This window comes from Martes martes (genome assembly GCF_963455335.1).
Source record: "Martes martes genome assembly, chromosome: 3".
Taxonomy (NCBI): domain Eukaryota; kingdom Metazoa; phylum Chordata; class Mammalia; order Carnivora; family Mustelidae; genus Martes; species Martes martes.
This window is the reverse complement of record NC_137890.1, coordinates 155,411,196-155,434,225: the sequence shown is the minus strand read 5'-3', so window position 1 is coordinate 155,434,225 and position 23,030 is coordinate 155,411,196. Positions and strand designations below refer to the sequence as shown.

The following is a 23,030-nucleotide window of genomic DNA, read 5'->3' as shown; positions in this document are numbered from 1 at the left end:
CCATAGGAAGAGCTATCAGTGAATATTGACCCCAGGATCAATTGTTTCTGCTTAAGCTGCAGACTGCTCCAGTCAGAGACAGCAAGCCAGGCCCCAGCTGAAAAAGAGCTGTTTGTCACCCCCAAACACATAAAAACGATCTTGCTGCTTCTGAATTAAAATGATTCTTCCCGGAACGGAGAAGATGGTGATGAAGATATTGATCTTGTTTGTGCTTGGGATGAACTACCCGTCTTGTGCAGGTAAGGAACTCGAAGACACAGGTCCCCTTCCCCAAACGCTGTGGCCCCCTTGCCTCATCTTACTATGTCCCCGTGTGCTTGTGGGTCCAGGTTTCCCGGTATACGACTATGACTCGTCCTCCTTGAGGGAAGCCCTCCGTGCGTCTGTGGCAAAAGTGAATTCCCAGTCCCTGAGCCCGTACCTGTTTCGGGCATTCAGAAGCTCCGTAAAAAGAGTAAGTGCATTTACATCTTCTTGATTCCTTTTTATATGTGCTGCTTTCTGCTATTTATTTATTTTTTGTCTGTTGGGTACACTTAAAACATTTTTCCAGGTTTAAAAGATAATAGCTAGTCCTCTCTTTCATACTGTTTTTGGACAGAGAAAGAATTTAATAACAGTTATTGTCCTAAGGCCCTCATAGCCCGTTTGGATGCAGGATTCTTCTGGGGTGTCTTCCCTCTGGCCTGGCTTCCCATTTCCAGATGTTGCCCTGCATGTGTCCTGCTTCTGTATCCACAGCCCCCATGGTTCCTCTTGAGATGTTTTAGTAAGAACTGCTCGTTTATGAGAAATGAGACTTTCTCGATTTCAGCAGTCCTGCTCCTTGTGTTTAGAGGCAATAAATTCTGGCTTTTAAGCCCCAGAAATCCCATCTTCCTTTGTCAATTTGGTGATGGTTTGTTTCCTGTTAGCTTAGGGAAATGGGGAAATGTGAATTTTCTTGGGCTTCCAATGACTCGGTTTGTGATTGGCAAAGAAAGAAATGCAGAAATTCACTTCCAAGGAAATGAGGAGCCTGGACAGCGAGTTACCTTTCCCTCCTCCGTCTGCAGGTGACTTCACAGCTTACTCACTGTCCAGGCATGGGAGGAACAGAAATTCCCCCAGTCTAGTGGATGCTAAGATGGGAGAAGAACCAATAGAACGCACGTGTGTGTGTGTGTGTGTGTGTGTGAGAGAGAGAGAGAGAGAGAGAGAGAGAGAGAGATTTGGAGGGAGAGGGAGAAGGAGAATGAGTGAGTGAGAGAGATTTATCATAAAGAATTGGCTTATACTATGTGGAGGTTTAGTAAATCCAAAATCTGTAGGGTGGGCTGATGGGCTGGAGACCCAGGAAAGAACCGACACTGCTGTTCATGTCTGAAGGCAGTCTGCTGGCAGAATCCCTTCTTGCTCAGGAAAAAGACTGTCTGTTCTATCCAGGCCTTCAACTGATTACATGAGGCCCACCCACATTAAGGAGGATGATCTGCTTTACTCAAACCCACCATATTAAAATGTTAGTCCTGGGGTACCTGGGTGGCTCAGTGGTTAAGTGTCTGCCTTCAGCTCAGGTCACGATCCCAGGGTCTTGGGATTGAGTCCCACATTGGGCTCCCTGCTCAGTGGGGAGTCTGCTTCTCCCTCTGCCTCCCCCTTCCCTGTCTCTCATGAATAAATAAATAAAATCTTTAAAAAAATAAATGTTAGTCCCATCCAAAAAACACCTTCACAGAAATATCCAGAGTGTTTCACCAAATATCTCAGCATCATGGCCCAGTCAAGTGGACACATAAAATTAACCATTACAATCACCAAAAGGAATTGTTATTGGTTTTTTTATTGCTCGGATATTTTTTGTTTCTTTTTGGAATAAAAAGCCAAAATATGCTCAAAGTTCAGAAAATATAACAAGAAAGAAGAAACCAAAAGTACTATCTATTATCCTTTCCTCTGAGACACCCACTATGAACGTGTGGGAGAAGGTCTTTTTGGATCCTTTTCATATATTGGTATAAAACATATTTTTAAGAAGAAAAACAGGAGCATAGTGTAACATCAATTGTAAAATACCACGATTTACCTCAGCAAGGATGCTGGATTTGGGATTTTCTCTAGTTGATTCTTTATTATCAAACATTGAGGTTGTTCCACCTTTTTCAAACAACACAAAGTAGAAATTAGTGGGTTGAAAGTGAGTTTGGATGAAAAAGCAAAACCATTAGGCTTTTCTTCTTATTCTGAAAAGAGTGCTTAAAGATGCAAAGAAAGGTTGCAAATTTATCTCATAGTTCAATAAAATTATCTGTACTCAAAAAAAAATCCCGCATTTTCATTTTTTTAACTAAGCCTTTGTTTTGTCAGTTTGTTTTCATTGGATTGCTTTAAGGGAATTATTGGAGCATAATCTGGGTGCAGAGACTCAACAATGCACTCCAGCAGGAGAGGGCTTTATTTTTTTTAATGAGGTGCAGATTTAATATCTAATATTTTAAAATTATGAATAAATGTAATAATAAATATTGTCAAAGCTGAATTTTTAGTCTCACTTGTTTTCAGAAAACTTTACTTCTATGAGCACTCTTCGTCCACTGTTAGATGGAGATGTGAAGGTCCCCCATCCCAGACTTGGAGTTTGTCATTTATTTCCAAATACAGTCTTCTAGCTGTGCCCATCCTTCCCAATGTGTGAGTGGTCTGTGCATTCACAGAGGATTCTCCCTACCCTCCTCACTGGGAAGTTGGTTGAATGTGTGCTGACTCAACTTTGTCAAGGTGGGCTCAAGGACTGAAAAGGACTAGAGTTTTGGAGTCTGAGGGTATAGTTGGGTACTGGGCCATGGCAACTTCCAACTGGCCTCCCTGCCACCATCTTGTCTCTGCCCCAGTGTGGTCTCTTTGCAGTAGCCATAGTGATTTACATCTTAGCTCTTAAATTCTTCTGAGAATGTCCCCTTTGCAATGAGAATGAAATCTATACACTGTCCCATGGGTGACAAGATCATAAATTACATGACATATGCTCTCTCTCAAACATCATAGTGTATGGCTCTCCTCTTGTTCATTTTTTCTCCAGCAACAACAGCTGGACTTATTCTGCCCCAGGACATTGGCCTTACTTTTTCCACACCTGACAGGCTCTTTTGCATCCTATAAGCGTTGGAAGGATTTCTCTGTCACTTCCTCTACAGTAGCTACTTCCTCCTCCCTACCCCCATTACCATGCTGTTTGTTCCTTCATAACACCATAACCTTCCAGAATGACCTTGCTAACTTCTTTTTAAGGTGTTTACTCTGTGGTTGTGTGTAATCTAAGCCAGAATCTAAGCTGCATGGGGTGTCCCCTGCTCTGTCTTTGGGGCTGGACACACTGTGGGTGATCATTAAGTCATGGGATTTCTGTGTCATCAGAGCATCACAGATTCATCACGATGTTTGGAAGTTTCCCCCCATATCCCACCCTTGGTGGAAAGGAATAGAAAATGGTGAGAATTCATTCATGGACCATAGTCGAGCTAGCAGGAAGCAGGATGGGGTAGTACTGTAGGACAGTAGAGCAGAGATGTACTTACCACTTTGTTTCTTATTTCAGGGATTATTAAGAAATTATGGGTCATTCTTTTAGGAAAATGACCCTCAAAAAATACAGTTGGTTTTCATTATGTGTGGCAGTTGTGTTCTGTAAAGTCACCATGCACATTAAATTAATACCTGCTGAACCACTGCTCCTGTTCTAATGCCTGTGTCCTCTCCATGTGGCACACCCAAGCCTTTTGGTGCTTTGGAGCATGGACAGCACTCTGGGGCTACACGTGGAGGCCATTTGAAACAGCAAAAGCACCAAGAAAAAAACCCCACAAAAGTGAGAAAAACATAGTCCAAAATAAACCATAAAAGTGACACTTGTCTGCAGTATGACAGCCAAAGCTAGAAGGCAGAGCCCTGCCTTGTCTGATCTCAGTAGGGAATGTGCGCACGGGGCAATTCAAGTTCTTTGGCACTCTGTGCCTGTCTGTGGATGACTGCAAAGAGACCCTGAATATTGATTTTGGGGATTATGATATATTTTGGTGAGGAGGCACATTTGCAAAAATGAAATCTCTGAACATGAGGATCAACTATAAATTAAGTCATCAGAGGTAACATTGACCTTGCAGTCCAGACACCTAAGTTCTGGTTCCATTTCTTTAAAAGAAGTGTTATGTGCCTTTGGAAAAGCACTACTGGTCTCAGACTGAGGGGGTGGAACTGGGGATTGCTAAAACCACTTAACAGCTTTCCCAGGGAAGGAGTCTAACTTTTCCTCATTGTGCGGGAAGAGATATTTGTAGCATCGTAACCTTCAGAAGCTCATCAAGGCAAACTGATACTCTGTTTTTTGTGAAGGTCAATGTTCTGGATGAGGACAGCTTGAACATGGACCTAGAGTTTGGCATTCGGGAGACAACATGCAGGAGAGATTCTGGAGAAGACCCTGCTACGTGTGACTTCCAAAGGGGCTACTACACGGTAGGTTTGGCAGGAAATGCCATATCCCAGAAATTAGCAGAACAAAGCACCTTGCTTCTTCCATGACCTGGAGCTGTTCCAAGTCATAAGGAGAGCTTGGACCTGGCCTGGCATCCAGCCCCACTTGGAGGCACTAACTGTGTCCATGCTGAGTTTCCCGGGGAAGGGGTGGTGTGGTTTGGTGGTTGAGGACTTGGGCTCTGGAGTCCATGGTCTTGAGTGATCCTGGCAAATTATTCCCCGTTGCCTCAGTTTCCTGCCTCTTGAAATGGGTAGAATGATGGTTCCAGGCAAAGTGAATACAAAGAGGCCAACCCCAAAGGCAAATTCCAGAGATATTTCAAATTCCATTTTAAATGAATCTAAAACACCCACTGTGTTCTTGGCGTGAGTTGCATTATTTTGTAGTTGACTATTGTGTGATATCTGTCCTCCTCCTCCTACTGGCTTGGGCTCCATGGGGTCAGGACCACGGTGTGTTCAATTTTGTATCCCCGGCAACCAGAGCATGGCCCCACACTTGCTTTAACACCCATGGGCAAGGGTCTGGTGGATAAGGTTAGCGCTAACACTTGCTCTCCTGGGTGTTGGTGTTCAGATGTATGAATTCTCCGGTTTTGTTACTTTATGAGTTTGTTACTTGGTGAGTTACTTTGTGTCAGGGTCCCTTCACAACAGTGTAAATTCTGAAAAGGAAATCATTTGTTTTGTTGTTTCATGGGAATTTTCTCTGTAACTGTTTTATGAAGGACTCAAACCCAAGTGTCACAGTGTCTGCTCCTAACAGAATCTCATGTCAAAGAAGAGAACAAAGTCCTTTGTGTTCTTCCCACTTCCTTTTGTTTCACCATGAAACTTCCGGGCAGCCCGCTCCGTGCTCCTGGAGGGAATGTTTGCTCTCCCAGGGGACTCGTGATACACCAATGCCTAACAGATCTTTAAATGTTTCATTTGTTTCTGCTTCAGTCTTGAGAAGGTTTCATTTTAGAAACATGAAATGCCTCTCTGAATTCTTCCTTTCTGTCTGCCTTACAGCATCACCCGAGCTCTCACAGAGGTCCTAACCCATTCTGTGAGCTGCTGAGGACTGAACTCAGTGTTTTCTTTTGCAGTCTCCAGCTATTTGCAGAAGCACGGTGCGGATGTCTGCCGAACAGGTGCAGGGCGTGTGGGTTCGCTGCCACTGGTCTTCCAGCTCTGAGTCTAACAGCAGTGAAGAGGTAGGACCAGGGGCTTGGTGTCCTCTGGAACAGCACCTAGTAGGGTCTGTGTGAGTCTGTGACAAGCAGACCGGTGTGATAGAGTCACGGGAACATCACCAGGCAGAGGCGAGTACAGCTCTGCTGGCTGGAGTCTTCCCTACACCAACCTTCTTCCTCTCTCTCTCCCTCTTCCACTCTGTCTTTATTTCCCAGACATTTGGAAACAGAGCTTAGAGCAACTGTTGACAAATCTTAAAAGTTTGAGATCTGAGTATGCAGCTCCTAGACACGGTGGTTTCGTGGAGAGAAGGGGGAGGGGCATTTTTGTCAGACGAGAGTTCAAAATCATTCAGCAGCTCTGCAGTCTAGGTCAGGGCACTTAATTCCATGATGTGCTGCTTCTTCTTGGTGAGATGCCAAGAGTAAAAGCCACCTGATAATGTAGGGAGAACTGAGTAAGTTGGTGGACAAGAAAGATCTGGTCCAGCATCTGGTCCACAAGAGATGCTTGGTGAATGGCAGGACATGGCTTTCCCCACCCCAAATGTGTTGAAATTGACTTGCCATCATTCTGTAAAATTAACAATATGTCAATTTATGGCTTGAACATATATTACATATTTATTCGTCTATCTGCTAATTAACTGCTTTTCTTCCTTGAATGTATGTCTCCTGAGGGTGAGGAGTGTTGGTTTTTGAGGGTGTAGGACAATGTTTGTCACAGGGTAGAAGTCCAGTAAATGCTTATTGAATGAATACAAAAGAATGGAGGAAGAGAGGGTAAAATATATGATATGTGGAGGAAACCTCTTGACTCCACCTAGGCATGAAAACATAATTGTCACATTATTTATTCAAGATGGGATAACAGTTTTGACTGGTATTTTAAAATATTTGTACTGGGGTACAGCTCGATCTGTCTAATGACAACATTTCTCTGCTCAGTTTCTTAAGATTTCATTCTGTAGGTGAGAGTAATATTAGAAGAGTAAAGAAAATTCAGCTTTAAGAATTATACATTAAAGTTAATGATCCCATGTTATGAATATACTCATACCATAAATATTTTGCATGGAAGCCCATTGTGGGATTAGGATGTGAGGAAGCTAATGGCCAGGAGTGCCTATGACAGGAGACAGTTTGACAGGTGCAGGATGACTAAACCCAGGTGCTAGGACCTTCTCCACAGAAATGTTCAGTTGCACACTGGTACCTTTGAGGATTAATCCACAGGTGGTTTCTGGGCTTTCCATGGAGCCATGGCTTCAGGATCTAGTTCCTGGGTATTAGGGAAAGTATGAAGGGCCTCCTTTTCTAGACTCCACTGAAGCATCTGTTAAGTCAGGTGTGTTCCTGCTGACACACTCGCATGCTTGTGACCTGGCTAATACAGAAATGACAAGGATCAAGCACAGTGTGTCACAAACATTTTGTTCATACTGAATTGGGGGGGGGTCCATTCAGCAGGAGCAACCCTGACTACCAGGCCAGCATGTGGGGGCACATGTCAAGAGGACAGAAGCTCATCTGGGCACAGGAGAGCTTCCCTGAGGGACTTGATGGTCACCTCAAGAACTTCCATCAGGACAGAGGGGACAGTTATGGAGTGGAGCAAAAAAAGCAATTCTAAGCACAAGGGGATCATGAAGGAATTCCTCTGAGGCATGAGAAGCTGGTTGGGTTGGAATGGACAGAAATCATTATGACTGTAATGAACAAAATACAGGACAGAGGCATAAGGGTTGATCTGGAGAAGAAGTCGGGATGGACCTCAGGGGTCACGTCTAGGATCTTTGGCTTCATCCTAATGGCAATGGGCCTATTGGCTAAGAGCTCTAGGATGTTGGCAGGACAGGTGAGAGGGAATGTTAGTGGATGCCAGGAGTTAATAGTGGGTGTTGAAGAATGGATTTTAGTTCATTCTATGACCTTTAACACACTGAACTGAATTCAGTAACTCCCCCTCACCCCACCATTTAACCCCTCTTCCATCTCTGATTTGGGAAGTTGATTCTGACCACACAGCCCACAAATCTGTTGAAACTTTCTCATTGCATAGTGAGGACTATACACTTTTCTTCCAATCCAAGTTTTGTAAGAAGACTCTGACATAAGTTAAATTGGCCCTTGAAACACACAATATTTTAAAATAAACTCTCAGGTGGATGTTCCTCAAAGATTAGGAAATTGAAAAGAACTGTGAGCAAATTAAAAAAAAAAGAATTCCTTAAATTAAAGAATACTATAATTCAAAGGAAGAAGAAGAAAGCAGATGGAGATTTCAAGTAATTCCTGGAAACTCTGAAATAGATTTCTTATATGAAACAGAAAAAAAAAGAAAAGAAAACAGCTGTTAACCATTTTCATTGAAATAAGCAGTGATCTTATAAACATAAAAGAGAATAGACTAGAATGAATTTAGTCATCAAAGAAGTAAATCATTGTTGGAAGTAGGAAATAGAAGAAATAAAACTGAAATAAAAAAACCTGGAGTAATGAAAATGAAGATCATTTGAAAAACATATGTATGTTCTAGAAAAATTTCCAGGGAAAGGAACATAATGTGAACAAAGGTGTAACTCATGGAGAAAATGATCGAAAATCCAAAATATGAGGAATAAGGACTTCGATCAAATGGAAAATCTCTTGTAATGATATAATGTGAGAAATTGCTGAATGTACGAAGCTTGGATTTTCCCCTTACAGGATTTTTAAAAGGATAAACGTTATAAGGAAATTTGAGGAAATAAATTTCTAAGTTTGCTAATATGCTTCTCTCCTTCACCAAATACATATTTATGTTGCGGTAAGGTTCCATTATTTGTGTTAATTTTGAAAGTGAAAAAGAGAGAGGATAAAGGGCTCTGGACAGGACGGGAGTCCGCAGCCAAACACTTCTTGGTTTTGTCCCCATCTAGAGTGCGATGCTAATACCTTTAGGTTGACGAGTGAACTTGACACTTGAGAAACTCTGGTTTGGAGTACATAGAATGAGATTTGGCTAAGCCTTCAGCTAAGAGACCTAGAAACAGTCCAAAGGGAGAAACTGAGGAAGAAGAACTAATACGGAATTCTGAGCTCAGGGAAGGGGAGGGGACAGGCATTTGATTTACTTACTGTGTTCCATTTCCAATGATAGAACTTCAACTACAAATTGCCTAAGCCCCAGTGGGATAAGTCCCTGGATCACATTCCCAGAAAGGACCCGAAAGAGTTAGCCTCATGGACCAGTTAATTTAGGAGCATTCGACACCACCTGTGCCACTTTTATTTCTCCCCGTCCCTCCGCCTTCTTCACTACTCCCCCTCTGCCCTAACCCACCCCACTCCTTTCTATTCTCCCTCTTTTACTGAAGATGAAATTTTTCCTTGTATCAGGAAGCAGGGTCACAATGTGCTCCAGATTCAGATCCCCTAAACTTAGGAGGAAAAGGGAACTTTTCTCTCTAGGGCCACCAGAGATGCCTCTTGACATGACTTCTTTGGCCTGGCTTTGGTTATGTGTCTCCCCCCCCCGCCCCAAACTTTTAAAAATTACACTTTTATTGAGTTACAATCCACATAGTATACAACTCACCCTTACAATGTGTCCAGTTGGGTGGTTTTTAGTATATTCATAAGGTGGTACAACCTCCACCAGTATCTAAATCCAGATACTAATCCAGATACAGATACCTCCACCAGTATCTAAATCCAGATGAAAAATCCTTTTCATCACCTTGAAAAGAAACCTTGTCCGCATGTGCCCCCATTCTCTGTTCCCCATTCCCCCAGCTCCCAGCAACCACTCATCTACAGTGGTCTGGGTTTACGGATTTGTCTGTTCTGGCCATTTTGATGTAAATGGAATTATGTATCCTTTCGTGACTGGCTTATCTCACTAAGTATCATGCTCATATTACCTGTTGTAGGGTGTATCAGAACTTTGTTCCTTTTTAGTGTTGAATAAGATGGTTTGTACAGATATACTATGTTTGGTCCAGCCATTTACCTGTTGATCAACACTTGGGTTACTTCCACTTTTTGGCTATTATAAATAATGATGCAATGAGTATTCATGTACGGGTTTTTGTGTGGGCTTATGTTGTTACGTGGGCTTTCAGTGGCTTCCTGAAGACGACTTGTGTAAGCCTTTTCCAATCTGAACATATGGGAACTTCATAGACAGGAAACCTCCACATCTGACCTAAATGTAGTCTCTTTGCAAGTCCACATAAAAGGTTCCATCTTAGGGCACCTGCACGGCTTAGTCGTTAAGCTTCTGCCTTCGGCTCAGGTCATGAACCCAGAGTCCTGGGATCAAGCCCTGCATCGGGTTCCCTGCTCAGCGGGGAACCTGCTTCTCCCTCTCCCACTCCCCCTGCTTGTGTTCCCTCTCTTGCTGTCGCTCTCTCAGTCAAAAAAAAAAAAAAAAAACAAATAAAAATCTTAAAAAAAAAAAGTTTCCATCTTGCTGGTCCCCAATTTTGGGGAACACATTCTGATTCCAGTGGAAAACTTTGCACAATTTAAATTTCACTTAAGTTTCTCTTCCTATGTGCTTCCTTAGACACACATGTTTTATACCACATAGAGTTATTTAATAAAATATGTTGCTTTATTTCATTAATAATTAATTATGTAACGCATTAGAGTTCTCCAGATAATATTTGCATTTGTTACAGTGTCTCCTTCTTTTCTTTCATGTGTTGATATATCCCTATATGCCTACATTGACTTAGATGTTTTTGGGGGACATACTGGGATCCTCTAAATGGAGAAACAACTACCTACTTGGTAAGTTAAGATCTTGGTAAGTTAAGATTTTTTTCCTTGAAACAACTTCATATTGAAACTCTGTTAGTGATTCATTTAAAACTGGAAACATTGAAGACATTTGGGTGGCTCAGTCGGTAAAGCCACTGCCTTCAGCTCAGGTCATGATCCCAGGGTCCTGGGATCGAGTCCCGCATCGAAGTGGGGGGGGGGTCCCTACTCAGCATGGAGACTGCTTCTCCCACTGCCTGCCATTTCCCTTGCTTGTGCTTGCTCTCTGTCTCTTTCTCTGACCAAAAAAAAAAAAAAAAAAAAAAAAAAAAAGAAAGAAAGAAAAGAAATCTTAAAGAAAAACTGGAAACATCGATACATAAACTTTGAACAGTTACACTAATTCCAGAAAATGAACACTCTCTTTTATTTTTGTTCCTTTTTTTAACTTTCTTTTTTTTAAAAATTTCAGTTAGCCAATGTATAGTACATCATTTCTTTTTGATGTAGTGTTCAATGATTCATTAGTTGTGTATTATACCCAGTGCTCATCACATTAATGCCCTCTTTAATGCCCATCACCCCGTTACCCCATCCCTCCACCCACCTGCCCTTCCACAGTCCTAGTTTGTTTCCCAGAGTCACAAGTCTTTCATGGTTTATCTCCCTCTCTGGTTTTTCTTCCCATTTAGTTTTCCCTCCCTTCCCCTATGATCCTGCATTATTTCTTATGTTCCACATATGAGTGAAACCATACGATAATTGTCTTTCTCTGCTTGACTTACTTCACTCAGCATAATCCCCTCCAGTTCCATCCATGTCGATGCAAATGGTAGGTTTTCATCCTTTCTGATGGCTGAGTAATACTCCATTGTATATATGAATCACATCTTCTTTATCCATTCATCTGCTGAAGGACATCTTGGCTCCTTCCACAGTTTGGTTATTGTGGACATTGCTGCTATGAACATTAGGGTTCATGTGTCCCTTCTTTTCACTACATCTGTATCTTTGGGGAAAATGCACGGTAGTGCAATTTCTGGGTCATAGGGATTTCTATTTTTAACTTCTTGAAGAACCTTCATACTGTTCTTGCATTCCCACCATCAGTGTAAGAGGGTTCCCCTTTCTCCACATCCTTGCCAACATTTATTGTATCCTGTCTTGTTAATTTTAGCCATTCTGACTGATGTGAGGTGCTAACTTATTGTGATTTTGATTTGTTTATCACAGATGACAAGAGACGTGGAACATTTTTCATGTGTCTGTTGGCCATTTGTATGTCTTCTATGGAGAATTGTTTTTTCATATCTTCTGGATTATTTGTTTCTGGATTATTTGTTTTTGTTCCTTTCTTACAATTAGGCAATAAAGACACAACTTACCATTTAGGTATCCCTGTATATTCATACAGAGATTTTCTGTACATGATTCAATCTGATGGCCCCATGTGTCAAATAAACAGGGCAGATATTGGATTACACCTTGAGAGGGTCCCCTAACTCAAACATGCTTGTTTCATCCTGGGTGCACAGCCCAACTTACAGGGCCCAGGTGTGCAATAATGTGTGGCTGGACGGTCTAGACTAAAGTCCATCTAGTTGATTGAGGTCTAATTCTGTTATCCTCCTGCCATGTGATGAAAGCTGATCATCCCTTTAAGTGGCTTGTTTGGGGGAAGGGAGGGCCTTTCTTTCTTTCCTTTTTGTGTGGCCTCTCATTTGAAGTGGGATGGGGATTGGGAGCCATTTTTACTTTCCTGAGGTTTTTCCCCATTAGTGCTGATGGCAGCAAAACCATCTGGTGGTTGTCCACTGCTTCCTTGCTTAAGAGGTGTATTTGGGGCATCGGTAATAAAATCATGGAACATCCTGAAAGTGGAGAGAGGGACCTTGCCTTATGACTGTTCTGTATTACAGGTCTCATTTCTGACAGATCCAGAAGTGAATTTTATGAACGGTCACTTGGTAAGTGGTCCTACTTTCTTCCATATGACACCAACAGATGCTTTTCAGATCAAGCCAGACTCTGCTGAAACCATTTCATAGTAGATTAACCTCTGAAGTATGAGCTACTTTAAATGAAAATGAAGAGAACAGTACTGCATAAACTTGGTTTGCAAATCACTAAAAAGGCAAACTTGAGGTATTGTGACTTGCTTAAATGTTAGCAGGAATCAAAATAGCAAATCAGGCTCAGGATATCAGCACTGACCTTTCCTCCCGCTTCACTTTGGGGGCATTTTCTGAAAAAGCTTAAATTCTCTTGAACCCCTCTTTGCCCTCCACCCTCAGTGGTATGGTATTTTGGGGCCAGCAGGTAACATTAACAGTAATGTAGTTCCTTCCTTTTACAGATCAGCTTCCCTCTCATTTCATTTAATTTTCAGAATAGACATCTGCGAACCAGATGTCTTATGACCTGCTTCTATAGAAGAGATAAACAATGACTCTTGGTGCTAATATTACATGCAAGACACTTAGCTCTGTGCTAATTGCTTGACACAGCTTTCTCTTCACAACCATCCTATGAGGCAACACTATGTGCCTTCCCATTTTGTAGATGAGCAAACTGAGGCTTAGTGAATTTCTTTAGTGTGTCCAAGGCTATATGGCCAACGTGGAACTTAGATCCAGGTAGTGAGCGGCAGAGACAGGACTTTGGTACAGACCTGTCAGACTCTTCCAGCTTTTGTTTTTGCCAATGCTGTTTTCCAGACAAGTTGTGAATTTCATCATATTTTGGAGTTCTTCATTAAAATGAATAGACAATGAATTCTGGAACACTGAAAAGAAATTAAATTAAATTAAATTAGAAAAATGAATAACACAGATACTGATATTTCATTGAGCTCAATGTTTGATCCTCTCTAGGCATACTGAATTTATTTCAAGTGGTAGGGCTTATAATCTGAGGCTTGATTTATTTATTGATTTATTTCCTTTTTATTTTATTTATTTAATTTATTTGAGAGAGAGAGAGAGAGATTGGCCAAGAGCAGGGGGAGGGGTGGAGAGAGAAACTTAAGCAGACTCCCCGCTGAGCATGGAGCCCAATGTGGGGCTGGATCTCATCGCCCTGAGATCACGACCTGAGTCAAAACCAAGAGTCAGATACTTAACTGACTGAGCCACCAGGCACCCCCTGAGACTTAATTTAAACAAAAGTTTTAGACAACCTCCCAGTTTTTGCTTTGGGAGAACATCAGTTATTTGAACAGTGTGACCATTTCAGAGGACATTTTTGAACACTTTTTTTTTGGACATTGCCTTCAGAATCTATGACCCATTCTTTTGAATTGCTATAGTGGTGGAAAATATTTGTCCTTGGATTTGATTTTGGAAATAGCCAAAATAAATGTGATTAATCAGATTAAGTACATTAGTTACATATTGCTGTGTGTCAAATTATCCCCAAACTAAGCAGCTTAAAACAACAAATGTTTGTTATATTATAGTTTCTGAAGGTCAGGAACCCCCAGGCAGCTTGGTTGAGTGGTTCTGATGCAGAGTCTCTAACAAGCTTGAGATAAGATGTTATCTGGGGCTGCGATCTCATTTGAAGGCTGGACTGGGTCTGAAAGATCCACTTCCAAGATCATTCATGTGTTTGTTGGCAGGCCTCAGCTCTTCATGGACCCTTGAACTGAGGGTTTCAGTTTCACCCTCTGTGGACCTTTCCATAGGGTTGTCTGAATGTCCTCAAAACATGACAGCTGGCTTTTCCCAGAGACAATGATGACAGAGAGAGAGAGGGAGCAAGTCACAGAACATCCAAGAGAGAAGACACGGGCTTTTGTGACCTAATTTTGGAATTTGTGTGTCATCCCTTTTGTATATTTTATTAGTCACACAGACCAGCCTTGGTCCAGTGTCAGAGAGAAATATCTAAGGGTGAATACCAGAAGCCATCATGGAGGCTGGCTATTGCATTGGGAAAATGTCATTTGGGACCAAAAATGTTTTATGACTGTAAGTTAATGTGACTGATCCTTTTTATGTGGCTCAGAAGATAACTCCAGAGCTGAATTTTAAAAACCTTTTTGGGCCTTAGGAACATCATGGATGCAGCTATGCAGTCATCTCAGAGACTTCTTTGAAGACAACAATTTAATTTATTCCACCAAATGTGTGCGACAAGCACTGAGCCGATCTCATGGAGGACTTATAGTAGTGCCTGGGATAGATCACACAGAGAGAGAAATAAGCATGGGTTCAGCTGTGACACCACTCAGGGGAGGGGAAGGAAGAACCAAGGAAGGAAGACAGAGCTGTCCTGTCTTTGGACATCTCTCAGCAGTGTGGGTCTGGTTATGCTAGTCACACCTCTTCCCACTGTTCATAGTTGTGGGGTCCACGTTGTCTCAGACCTTGGTGTGAATGACAGAGCCTATATGTCCTTCCGTCTGCAGAGAGGCCAAGAGGGATCTTTCCTCCTGGGAATCGAGGGTACCGGAACAAGTGGCACAGACTTCAAGAATAAACACTGGCTTTGAGTAATAGCCTCAAGGTAAGGGGACACAGTTAAAAACGTGTATTTAAAAATAGAAGCTGCTTGGAGAGATTGCGTTAACACTGCTGTCTTCATGCCCTCAAATGTCTTACTCTGTCATTCAGCTCTCATCTTCGCTCACCTTCCCACCACCTGGTCTCCTCTCAGACTCTGTCCCTCAGTCGTCTCTCCCATCCCACAGACCTTGAGCTTTCTCCTGTGGCTTTTGTATTTGTCACCATTAACATGATCAAATGTCCATTTGAAGAGCAAACAGAGAGACGGACAGAACGGTCGTTCCTTTGATGCCTCCCCATCCCAGGGACTGCCCTCCTTTCTCCTTATGTGCTGAGCTTCTCCACACAGTTGTGGTCCTTGGCTGCTGCCCCACCCTCCTCTCCTCCCATTCACGGTCTGCTTTTTGCACCCTGGACTTTCAGCCCTCAGATCCAAGAAACTGGATCTGCCTTCCTGTCTTCGGTCAATAATTTAAATACTTGTGTTATCTCCTTAGCCCACCCTCTCCTCCTTCCATAGATTGCTTTGTCATATCTTCCACCTGCTGACTTCATCAATGATCTGCAATTACGTCCAAGCACACATCTCTTACCATGCTCTGTCCTGGATGCAGTTAGTATGGGCACCCGTAACCTCCTGGAACCTACCTGGTGCCCTCTTCAACTGCCTTCCTTAAATCAGGCTGTCACCATCCACCTTATTTCCTCAAGCTCAGAATTTTAGAGCATCATTGACCCTTCTTTCCCCTTTCTCTTCTCCTGACATCCACAGGGGTCCAGTCTTATGAATCATGGCCACACATTCTCTCTGGCATTGGCCACTCATGTCATTACTGTCACCACTGACTGGTGCCTGCATTTTTGCTCCAGGTCCTGACCTCATGCTGTTCACCTTACACGCTGTCCTCAAGCTTATCCTGAAACAGAAGAGTCTGATCCTTTCCACATTAACCCCCTAGTGTTTGCTTCACTTGGGGATAAAGCAGAGGTATGCAAAATGCAGCCGCTAAGCCAAAAGGAAGAATAGCCTATTCCACTAGTGTGGTGGGGAGCTGAAGACTGAGCCCGGGTTTACCAAACCCACACTATCACCAAGTATATAAATTCCCAGTTACTAGGGATTGGAGCAGATGTAGCTAAGTCTTTCTAAAGGCTTCCATGTAGTAAGGGGACGTCAGGAAGGGCACACTTGAAAAGAATCTTCAGATGCAATTATAGACATCAATTCAATGCACATTCATTTTTATACACACACACACGCACACACACACGCACGTTAATAACAAAGTTTGAGCCTTCACAGACTTTAGTTTGCATAACACTGCATACTTTCAGGATAAAGTCTGAGCTCCTTAGCATGGCACACAAAGGTCTTGGTGATCCAGCCCCTGTCCACTTCTCCAACTCTGCCTCGGCCCTAAGCTCCAGGTGTACTGAGATCTCACAGCTTGTCGTGCTGAGACCTTCACATGGGACAGCTCCCTGGCTAATCCCTCCTCACCGGTCAGGCCTCAGCACAGTGTCATTTCCCATGGGAGGTGTACTCTGACCCCTTTCCAATTGTCCTCATCACAGAGCCCTGCAGTTGCTCATCTCTTCTCTGTCCCACCGGGCTGACCCAGACGCCCTGGGCGCGGGGCGCGGGGTGTACACAGGGCTCAGGGCACGTCACGCGCTACTGTCTCCCAGCGCCCTGCCCAGAGCCTGGCACACAACAAGCAATCGACAAGTATTTTTGAGGGGATGACGGAATCCTTCACTTTAGGTGCCTGAGACTGTTATTTAAAAAAAAAAAAATCAGTTAAGCATAGTATAATTAATTTTTAACCACTGGAATTTGAAAGAAGTCAACTGACATTTTACAAAAATAGAAGGAAAATTTACCACTGAGTCTGTATTGGATGAAAGATGCAAATGGTAGGTTTTCTATTTAATCTATGTGCCTCCTAAAAATAAACACTGGCTTCATACGGAGATCTAGAATCTACTCATTATGAAGAAATGGACTCATCGTATTCCTTTTTTTTTTAAAACCAATTTAAATCATTTCCTTTTGCTTTATAGAGTATCCTCAGGGGGCAAAATAGAGTTCCCCATGAACTGGCTGTGTTTCATTTATTAATAATATGATTATATTGGGCATATTCACACACATGGATTGCAATATGTTTGCAATTCATGTGTGTGAATATTATTGATTTGATTTCTATAACAAAACTGATTGCTTATCAAATGTGTTTTTAAAGGCAGCACCCATGAAAGGCTCAACATTGCCATCCTTGTCCCAGTTATGTCCCTGAGCTCCCGTGACCTTCAGATTTTTCCACGGTGCTCCGAATTTCCTAGAATCCCAAAATGAGCCTGGGAAGGCCAGCACAGGGACCTGAGTCTGCGGACCTGGCTCCAAGCCTGCTCTGCCACCAGGAGCTGTGAGATCATGCTCCAGTCTCTTAACCTCTTGGCTACCTTCCTTCAAAGGTTCATTATTATTTTCATACTTGTTTTTGGCCCTGCTAGACTGTGACCTCCTTGGCAACGCATGGCCCTCATTCTCATTAATTATTTTAGTTTACTACCATAAAGTTAAGAACAATGTCTAGAACATAATAATCAGGCTGGAAGGAAGGAAAAAAACACATGTGTGACCCAAGGCAGGATGACTGTGTTCAAGTCGTGGATGTCATTCTTCTGGTAGGGAGCTCCCCAAAGACAGAGTCTTTGATTCAAGGACCACGGAACCCTCTGAGCCTGGTTTTATAGGGGCTAAGTGTTTTTGTAATTTAATAAAGTGTTATAGGCTTCTTTCAGGATGCTAGAAAATAATTTCATTTATAGGAATCCATAGCAAAAGGTAGGATTTCAACATGAGCTTTGGAATTTTTTCTTATTTGTTCCTCTAACATAGGGGCCATGAAAATCAGGTCCCAACTCTCGTGCTCTAAGGGATCTCTCAGCTATAGCCCTTGCTTGATCTTTATAGCTGGAATAGTTCACCCTTTTCAATTACTCAGTGGCCAGATGACCACAAACCACACGGAAAGCACCCAAACCACAGTGGCGTGAGTGAGGTGTTTTCCTTTATGTTGCAATGACGATTCGTGTGGACCCCTGAAACTTGGCCCCAGAGCTGCAAAGCAGGCCATTGCAAGTAAGGTCTGATGTGGACAGTGGCATGCTGAGAAGGATCAGTTTCATGAGTTTGTCAGTTTGCTTAACAAATGTGTCTGGTCCCTGCCCCAGGGAAGACCAGAACACTCAAGAGTGCCTGGGTCTGTGCATGGACCTTCTCATGCACTGCCTTTTATAAATCTTGCAACAACTCATATGAAGCTTTGTCATTCTTTTCTGTTTTGTAGATGAGGAAGTGCGGACATCAGAGGCTCTTGCTCTTAGAGGTGATGCTAAGATTGGGATTTTAAAGAGTTCTTTTAAAATTTGCTTAGTGAGAGAGAGAGAGAGGGAGAGAGGGCACGCAAGTAGGGTGAGGAGCAGAGGGAGAAGCAGACTCCCAGCTGAGCAGTGAGCCCCACGCTAGGCTCCATCCCAGGACCCCAGGCTCATGACCTGAGCCGAGGGCAGATGCTTAACCAACTGAGCCACCCAGATGCCTCTGAGATTGGGATATTGTTACTGATATCCGTCTGTGTCTCTTTCCCGGCCCTGTGACATTCAACCTCATGTCAATATCTCCATGTTTAGGAAACAGCACGAGAGAGCAAAAGTCCAATGGTTAGTATTATTTTTTTAAAGACTTTATTTATTTGAGAGACGAGGGATGGGCAGGGGAAGAGAGACAAGCAGACTCCCCACTGAGCACAGGGCCTGGCACAGTATTCAATTCAGGACCCCAAGTTCATGACCTGAGTTGGAGTCAGATGCTTAACGGACTGAGTCACCCATGCACCCTAGAAACCCAAGGATTATTTACATCTGTCACATGTTGGGTGAAGCTAGGTAGGCAGCCTCCCACTGGAAGGCAAAGATTAGAAGCCTGGAAGCCTTTATACATACCTACCTATCATCAGCTCCCTGGGAGAGGTGATCCCACAATGTGGCCCCTTAAGTGAGCTGGCTGAGTGATTTCCATATTTGGGGATTAGACCCATGAGTGACAACTTGTTGTCATGACCTTCCATGGCTGCCCACCCACCGGAGGAGCCAGACCCCTTTCCCCATCTGAGATAGGAAAGACCAGCTGGTGCCTGGGAGATGGAAAGCTGGCCATGTGGGGCTGTGTCCACTTACAGTCTACTCTGATGCTCTTTCGCTGTGCACACCTGAAGGAGGAAGGACAGTCCACTCTCAGCATCTTGGTAGTTATGATCCATAAAGTTGTTGCCAACACTGAATTAGCGAATACTGAGCCGTTGTTCCAGTGGGAAGTAAGGGTTAGGCTCCTTTGAGCCTTTGGTCACCTTTCATCAACCAGTCAGTACACGGCCTTGTTTTATGTGTGTTTCCATTGAAAGGCACCTTATTTAACATCCGCTATTGATTCATATTGAACTCACGGTCAACGGCACCATAACTCAGGCCCGGACCACACTCCTTGAACATACACGTATTCTCCATAAGGCATGCCGCAGCCTTCTATGCTAAACAGAGCTGGACACCACCCCAGCACCATGCGTGGGGGCCATTTGAAACAGCAAAATCACCAACAAAAAATACGAAAATGCCCAAAGCATGGCCTTTAATGGTATGCAAGAAGGACACTTGTTTACAGTATGAGCTGAAATAAGGAGACAGAGCATCACCTTGTTTGACCTTGGCTGGCAACATGGATGCCGGGAGACTAGCTTTTCACCACCCTAAGCATGTCTTAGAATGAACACAAAAGCACCAGGAATATCCATTTGGGGATTACAAAGGAATGTTAGTGAGTAGGCAAATTTTTGCAAATAATGAGGGTTTAGGTCCCCCCCTCCCCCATACGTCCCCACCTCCTCTTTACTCTCTCTGGTCTCCTTTCCACCTGGCTTGAAAGAAATGCTGTCTGCACTGCTGCATGCCAGGACCTCTCTCCAGTGGCTCTGCCCTGCTCTCTCTCTCCACCTCTTGGTGCCTTCAGCCCCCTGGGCTTCCCTTTGCCCACTGAACTTTGTGGCTGCCTCTGGTGTTTCTTTCCTGTTCTAAGTCTTCTCTCTGTTCTGCATGGGTCTCTCTTCTTCCTCCTGCTCCCCAGGGGGTGGTCCCTGGAACTCCAGCCTGGGCTCTTCCTCTACTCACTGTCTTCTCTTTCCCAGGTGATCCCAGGCGCCCCCAGCACTTTGACGCCCATCCGTTGGAGGGAGCCTTCCACCCTCCATTTCCAGACTCTGCCTTAACCAACAGCATGCCAGACTCCTCCATCTGGATATGTTGCCACATGCTCAAACTGGAATACTTCTCCCCTTCCCCAGCAGGTGTCTGTTACCTCTGTTCTTTGTTCAAGGAGCTGGTCACTTTGCACAGTTGCTCCAGTCTCTAGTGCCACCTTGGATTCCCTTTGAATACACCCAGGGGTGTTGGGTCCTGCGTCTCCATAGCAGGAATGTGGAATGCATGCCGCAGAGTCTAACCCCCCCTCCTTCTCTCTTTTCACAGCAAAATACACTGGAAAGAATAGACGTACCAGAGAAGAAAGATGCTTCATGAATTGTGTGATTTTTCTTTTGATGGGTTCCAGTCCTTAAGAAATGCTTTACTCTTCCTCTTTTTCCATTGACTGATTTAAAAAAAAAAAAAGGCATAACTATCAAATTTTTAGATAAGAAGCAATTACTTGAGGAGATTAATATTACCTAAGGATTTTAGGAGCTAAGAACTCACATAGTAGCCATGCTTAGCATAATTATTTCAAATGTGTGTTTTGGATCAATATGCAATGATTGTAAATTCCTTATTCCTTTTTTTTTTTATTATTATTTTGGTAAATTCCTTATTCTTAAGAAGACAATCAGTCCAGGCAACTTGGTGTCAAGAGTGTCTTTCCTTTTGTGACTTATTTTAATTAAAAAAAATAATAAATCATCTGGTGAATTAGGGATGAAAGGCAGGCCCCTCCCTTAATCATCAAAATGTTCCTGTGGATTCTTTTTCTCTAGACTTCTCAGTCCCGGGCAACAATATAGAAGAACTAGCTTTCTGTCAAAGTGGATATTGCCAGGAAAGTACCCAAGGACAGAGGTCTGTGTTCCCAGGCCACTCAGCAATTGCAGCAGCTAGAGGACGTTCCTGGATCCAGGCCCTTCTGCAGTAGCCCCGAGAGGATTACAGGACGTGAGAATCCACAAACCCAAATGCAGTCCCTTTCCAGTGAGACTGAAACTCTTGTCAGATCCCCCTGGCTTTCCAGGAAGATGTCACAAGCCCCTGAGAACTATTTCCCAGATGGGTGATACAGTAAAGGCATTATTGGTCATTTGCACCTTCATTTAGAAGTGACTGCTGGGGCACCTGTGTGGCTCAGTGGGTTAAGCCTCTGCCTTCGGTTCAGGTCATAGTCTTGGGGTCCTGGGATCAAGCCCCGCATCAGGCTCCCTGCTCAGCGGGAATCCTGTTTCCCCCTCTCTCTCTGCCTGCCTCTCTGCCTACTTGTGATCTCTGTCTGTCAAATAAATAAATAAAATCTTAAAAAAAAAAAAAGAAGTGAATGCTTACTCCTGCTCCCGTAGCAAACTGCCCCACTTCCTATAGCTTCTCAATGTCTGCTAAGACTAGAAACTGTCTTGCTACACAATCTTGCCTATTTTTCAGAACTTTCCTGGATATTCCCATATACTAATTTTATTTCCACTTTAAGATCAGCATGTCAAGTCATGAAAAAAATTGTTGGTATCTGAAATCTATTACACCAAATTTGTAGCTTATTTTGAAAACTTGACATCTTTCAACTTCTGAGGTTTGTCCTGTGGGAATAAGCCATACATTTCCATTTCCCGAAGTCTTCTTATGTGACCCTTAATAGAATCTAAGAGGGTTTTTTTTTTTTTTTTTTTTGGGTGTGCGTGTAAGAGGTGTGTATGACATATTAAAATTTTGTTTTTTTTGCATGAAAGGTGTGTTTGGCATTTTAAAAAATTATTTATTGGTATTTTCTTTTTGTTATTACAAATAAGATCTTCTGTCATTCTATCTTATAACATAAACTGACTAATATACGTTAGGTTTTTGGCCTGTCTTCAACAATTTTCATATTGTTTTTAATAAGTTTTTCAGTTGCTATTCCAGAGTTTCCCATGGATACCATATAACTTTTGCAAATAATATTAATTTTGCCTCCTCTCATCATTAATCTGTGCCCTTTTTTTCTTTTTCTTATTCTCTTTGAGCATATTCTGACAGGGTTAGACAACAATGGTATGGTGATAAGCATCCTGTCTTAGTCCTCACTTTGATAGCATTCTGAGAAGCATGTCAGTGTTGCACCCTTAAGCTCCATGATGCCTTCAGGTCTGGTATAAGCGGTGTTTATAGTTCAGTTCTATTTGGGTTGCATCCGTTCTTCCACTGCTAAGAGTTTAGAACATAAGTATATATGGAGCTTTTAAACAAACCTTTTTTGAAAAAAATTTTTTTAATTTAAAGTTGGAGATTTGGAATTTGTCTTTCTTCTTTGATAACAAAACATGGTGAATCATGTTAATATATTGCCTAAATCGAACCATCTTTGCATTCCTGGAATGACCCCACTTGGCCATGGTTTACTATTTTTTAAAAACGCTGCCAGATTCTAGTTGCTTCACGGAGGATGTCCAAATCACCATTCATACGTGAGAGTGGTCTGTCACTCTCTTTTTGTGCTGTTGTGCATCTTACTGGGTTTGTGAAACCCAACACAGCTTGTATGTGGATTTTCCCTCTTCTCACCATCTCCCTGCGCCCTGGTCTAATAAAGGAGCATCCATGCAGGATGCATCCTGCATCCATGGCGGACAGGTATGACCTCTTCAGTGATCACAACAATATATTAACCACATTTAAGTAATTTTAATATTTCTGTCATCTGCCTTCCCCAAACTTTTCTTAAAGATTTTTATTTGTTTGACAGAGAACGAAAGGGAGGGAGAGCACAAGCAGGGGGAGTGGGAGAAGGAGA

At 42.9% G+C, this 23,030-nt stretch overlaps 1 protein-coding gene across 2 annotated transcripts; it reads left to right on the top strand.

Moving 5' to 3' along the window:
* The first annotated feature begins 56 nt into the window (after positions 1-56).
* SPP2 (secreted phosphoprotein 2) lies at positions 57-21,580 on the top strand. Of its 2 annotated transcripts, none has more exons than XM_080798659.1 (8): positions 57-242; positions 333-457; positions 4,372-4,494; positions 5,607-5,714; positions 10,418-10,472; positions 12,362-12,409; positions 14,854-14,951; positions 21,037-21,580. In XM_080798659.1, exons 1-7 carry the CDS (start codon positions 161-163, stop codon positions 14,922-14,924), a joined length of 612 nt encoding a protein of 203 aa, XP_080654785.1. In that variant the 5' UTR covers positions 57-160; the 3' UTR covers positions 14,925-14,951; positions 21,037-21,580. The 2 variants fall into 2 exon arrangements, with proteins under 2 accessions (XP_080654785.1, XP_080654784.1); XM_080798658.1 differs by lacking the exon at positions 21,037-21,580 and adding an exon at positions 20,537-20,901.
* The last annotated feature ends 1,450 nt before the right edge of the window (positions 21,581-23,030 follow it).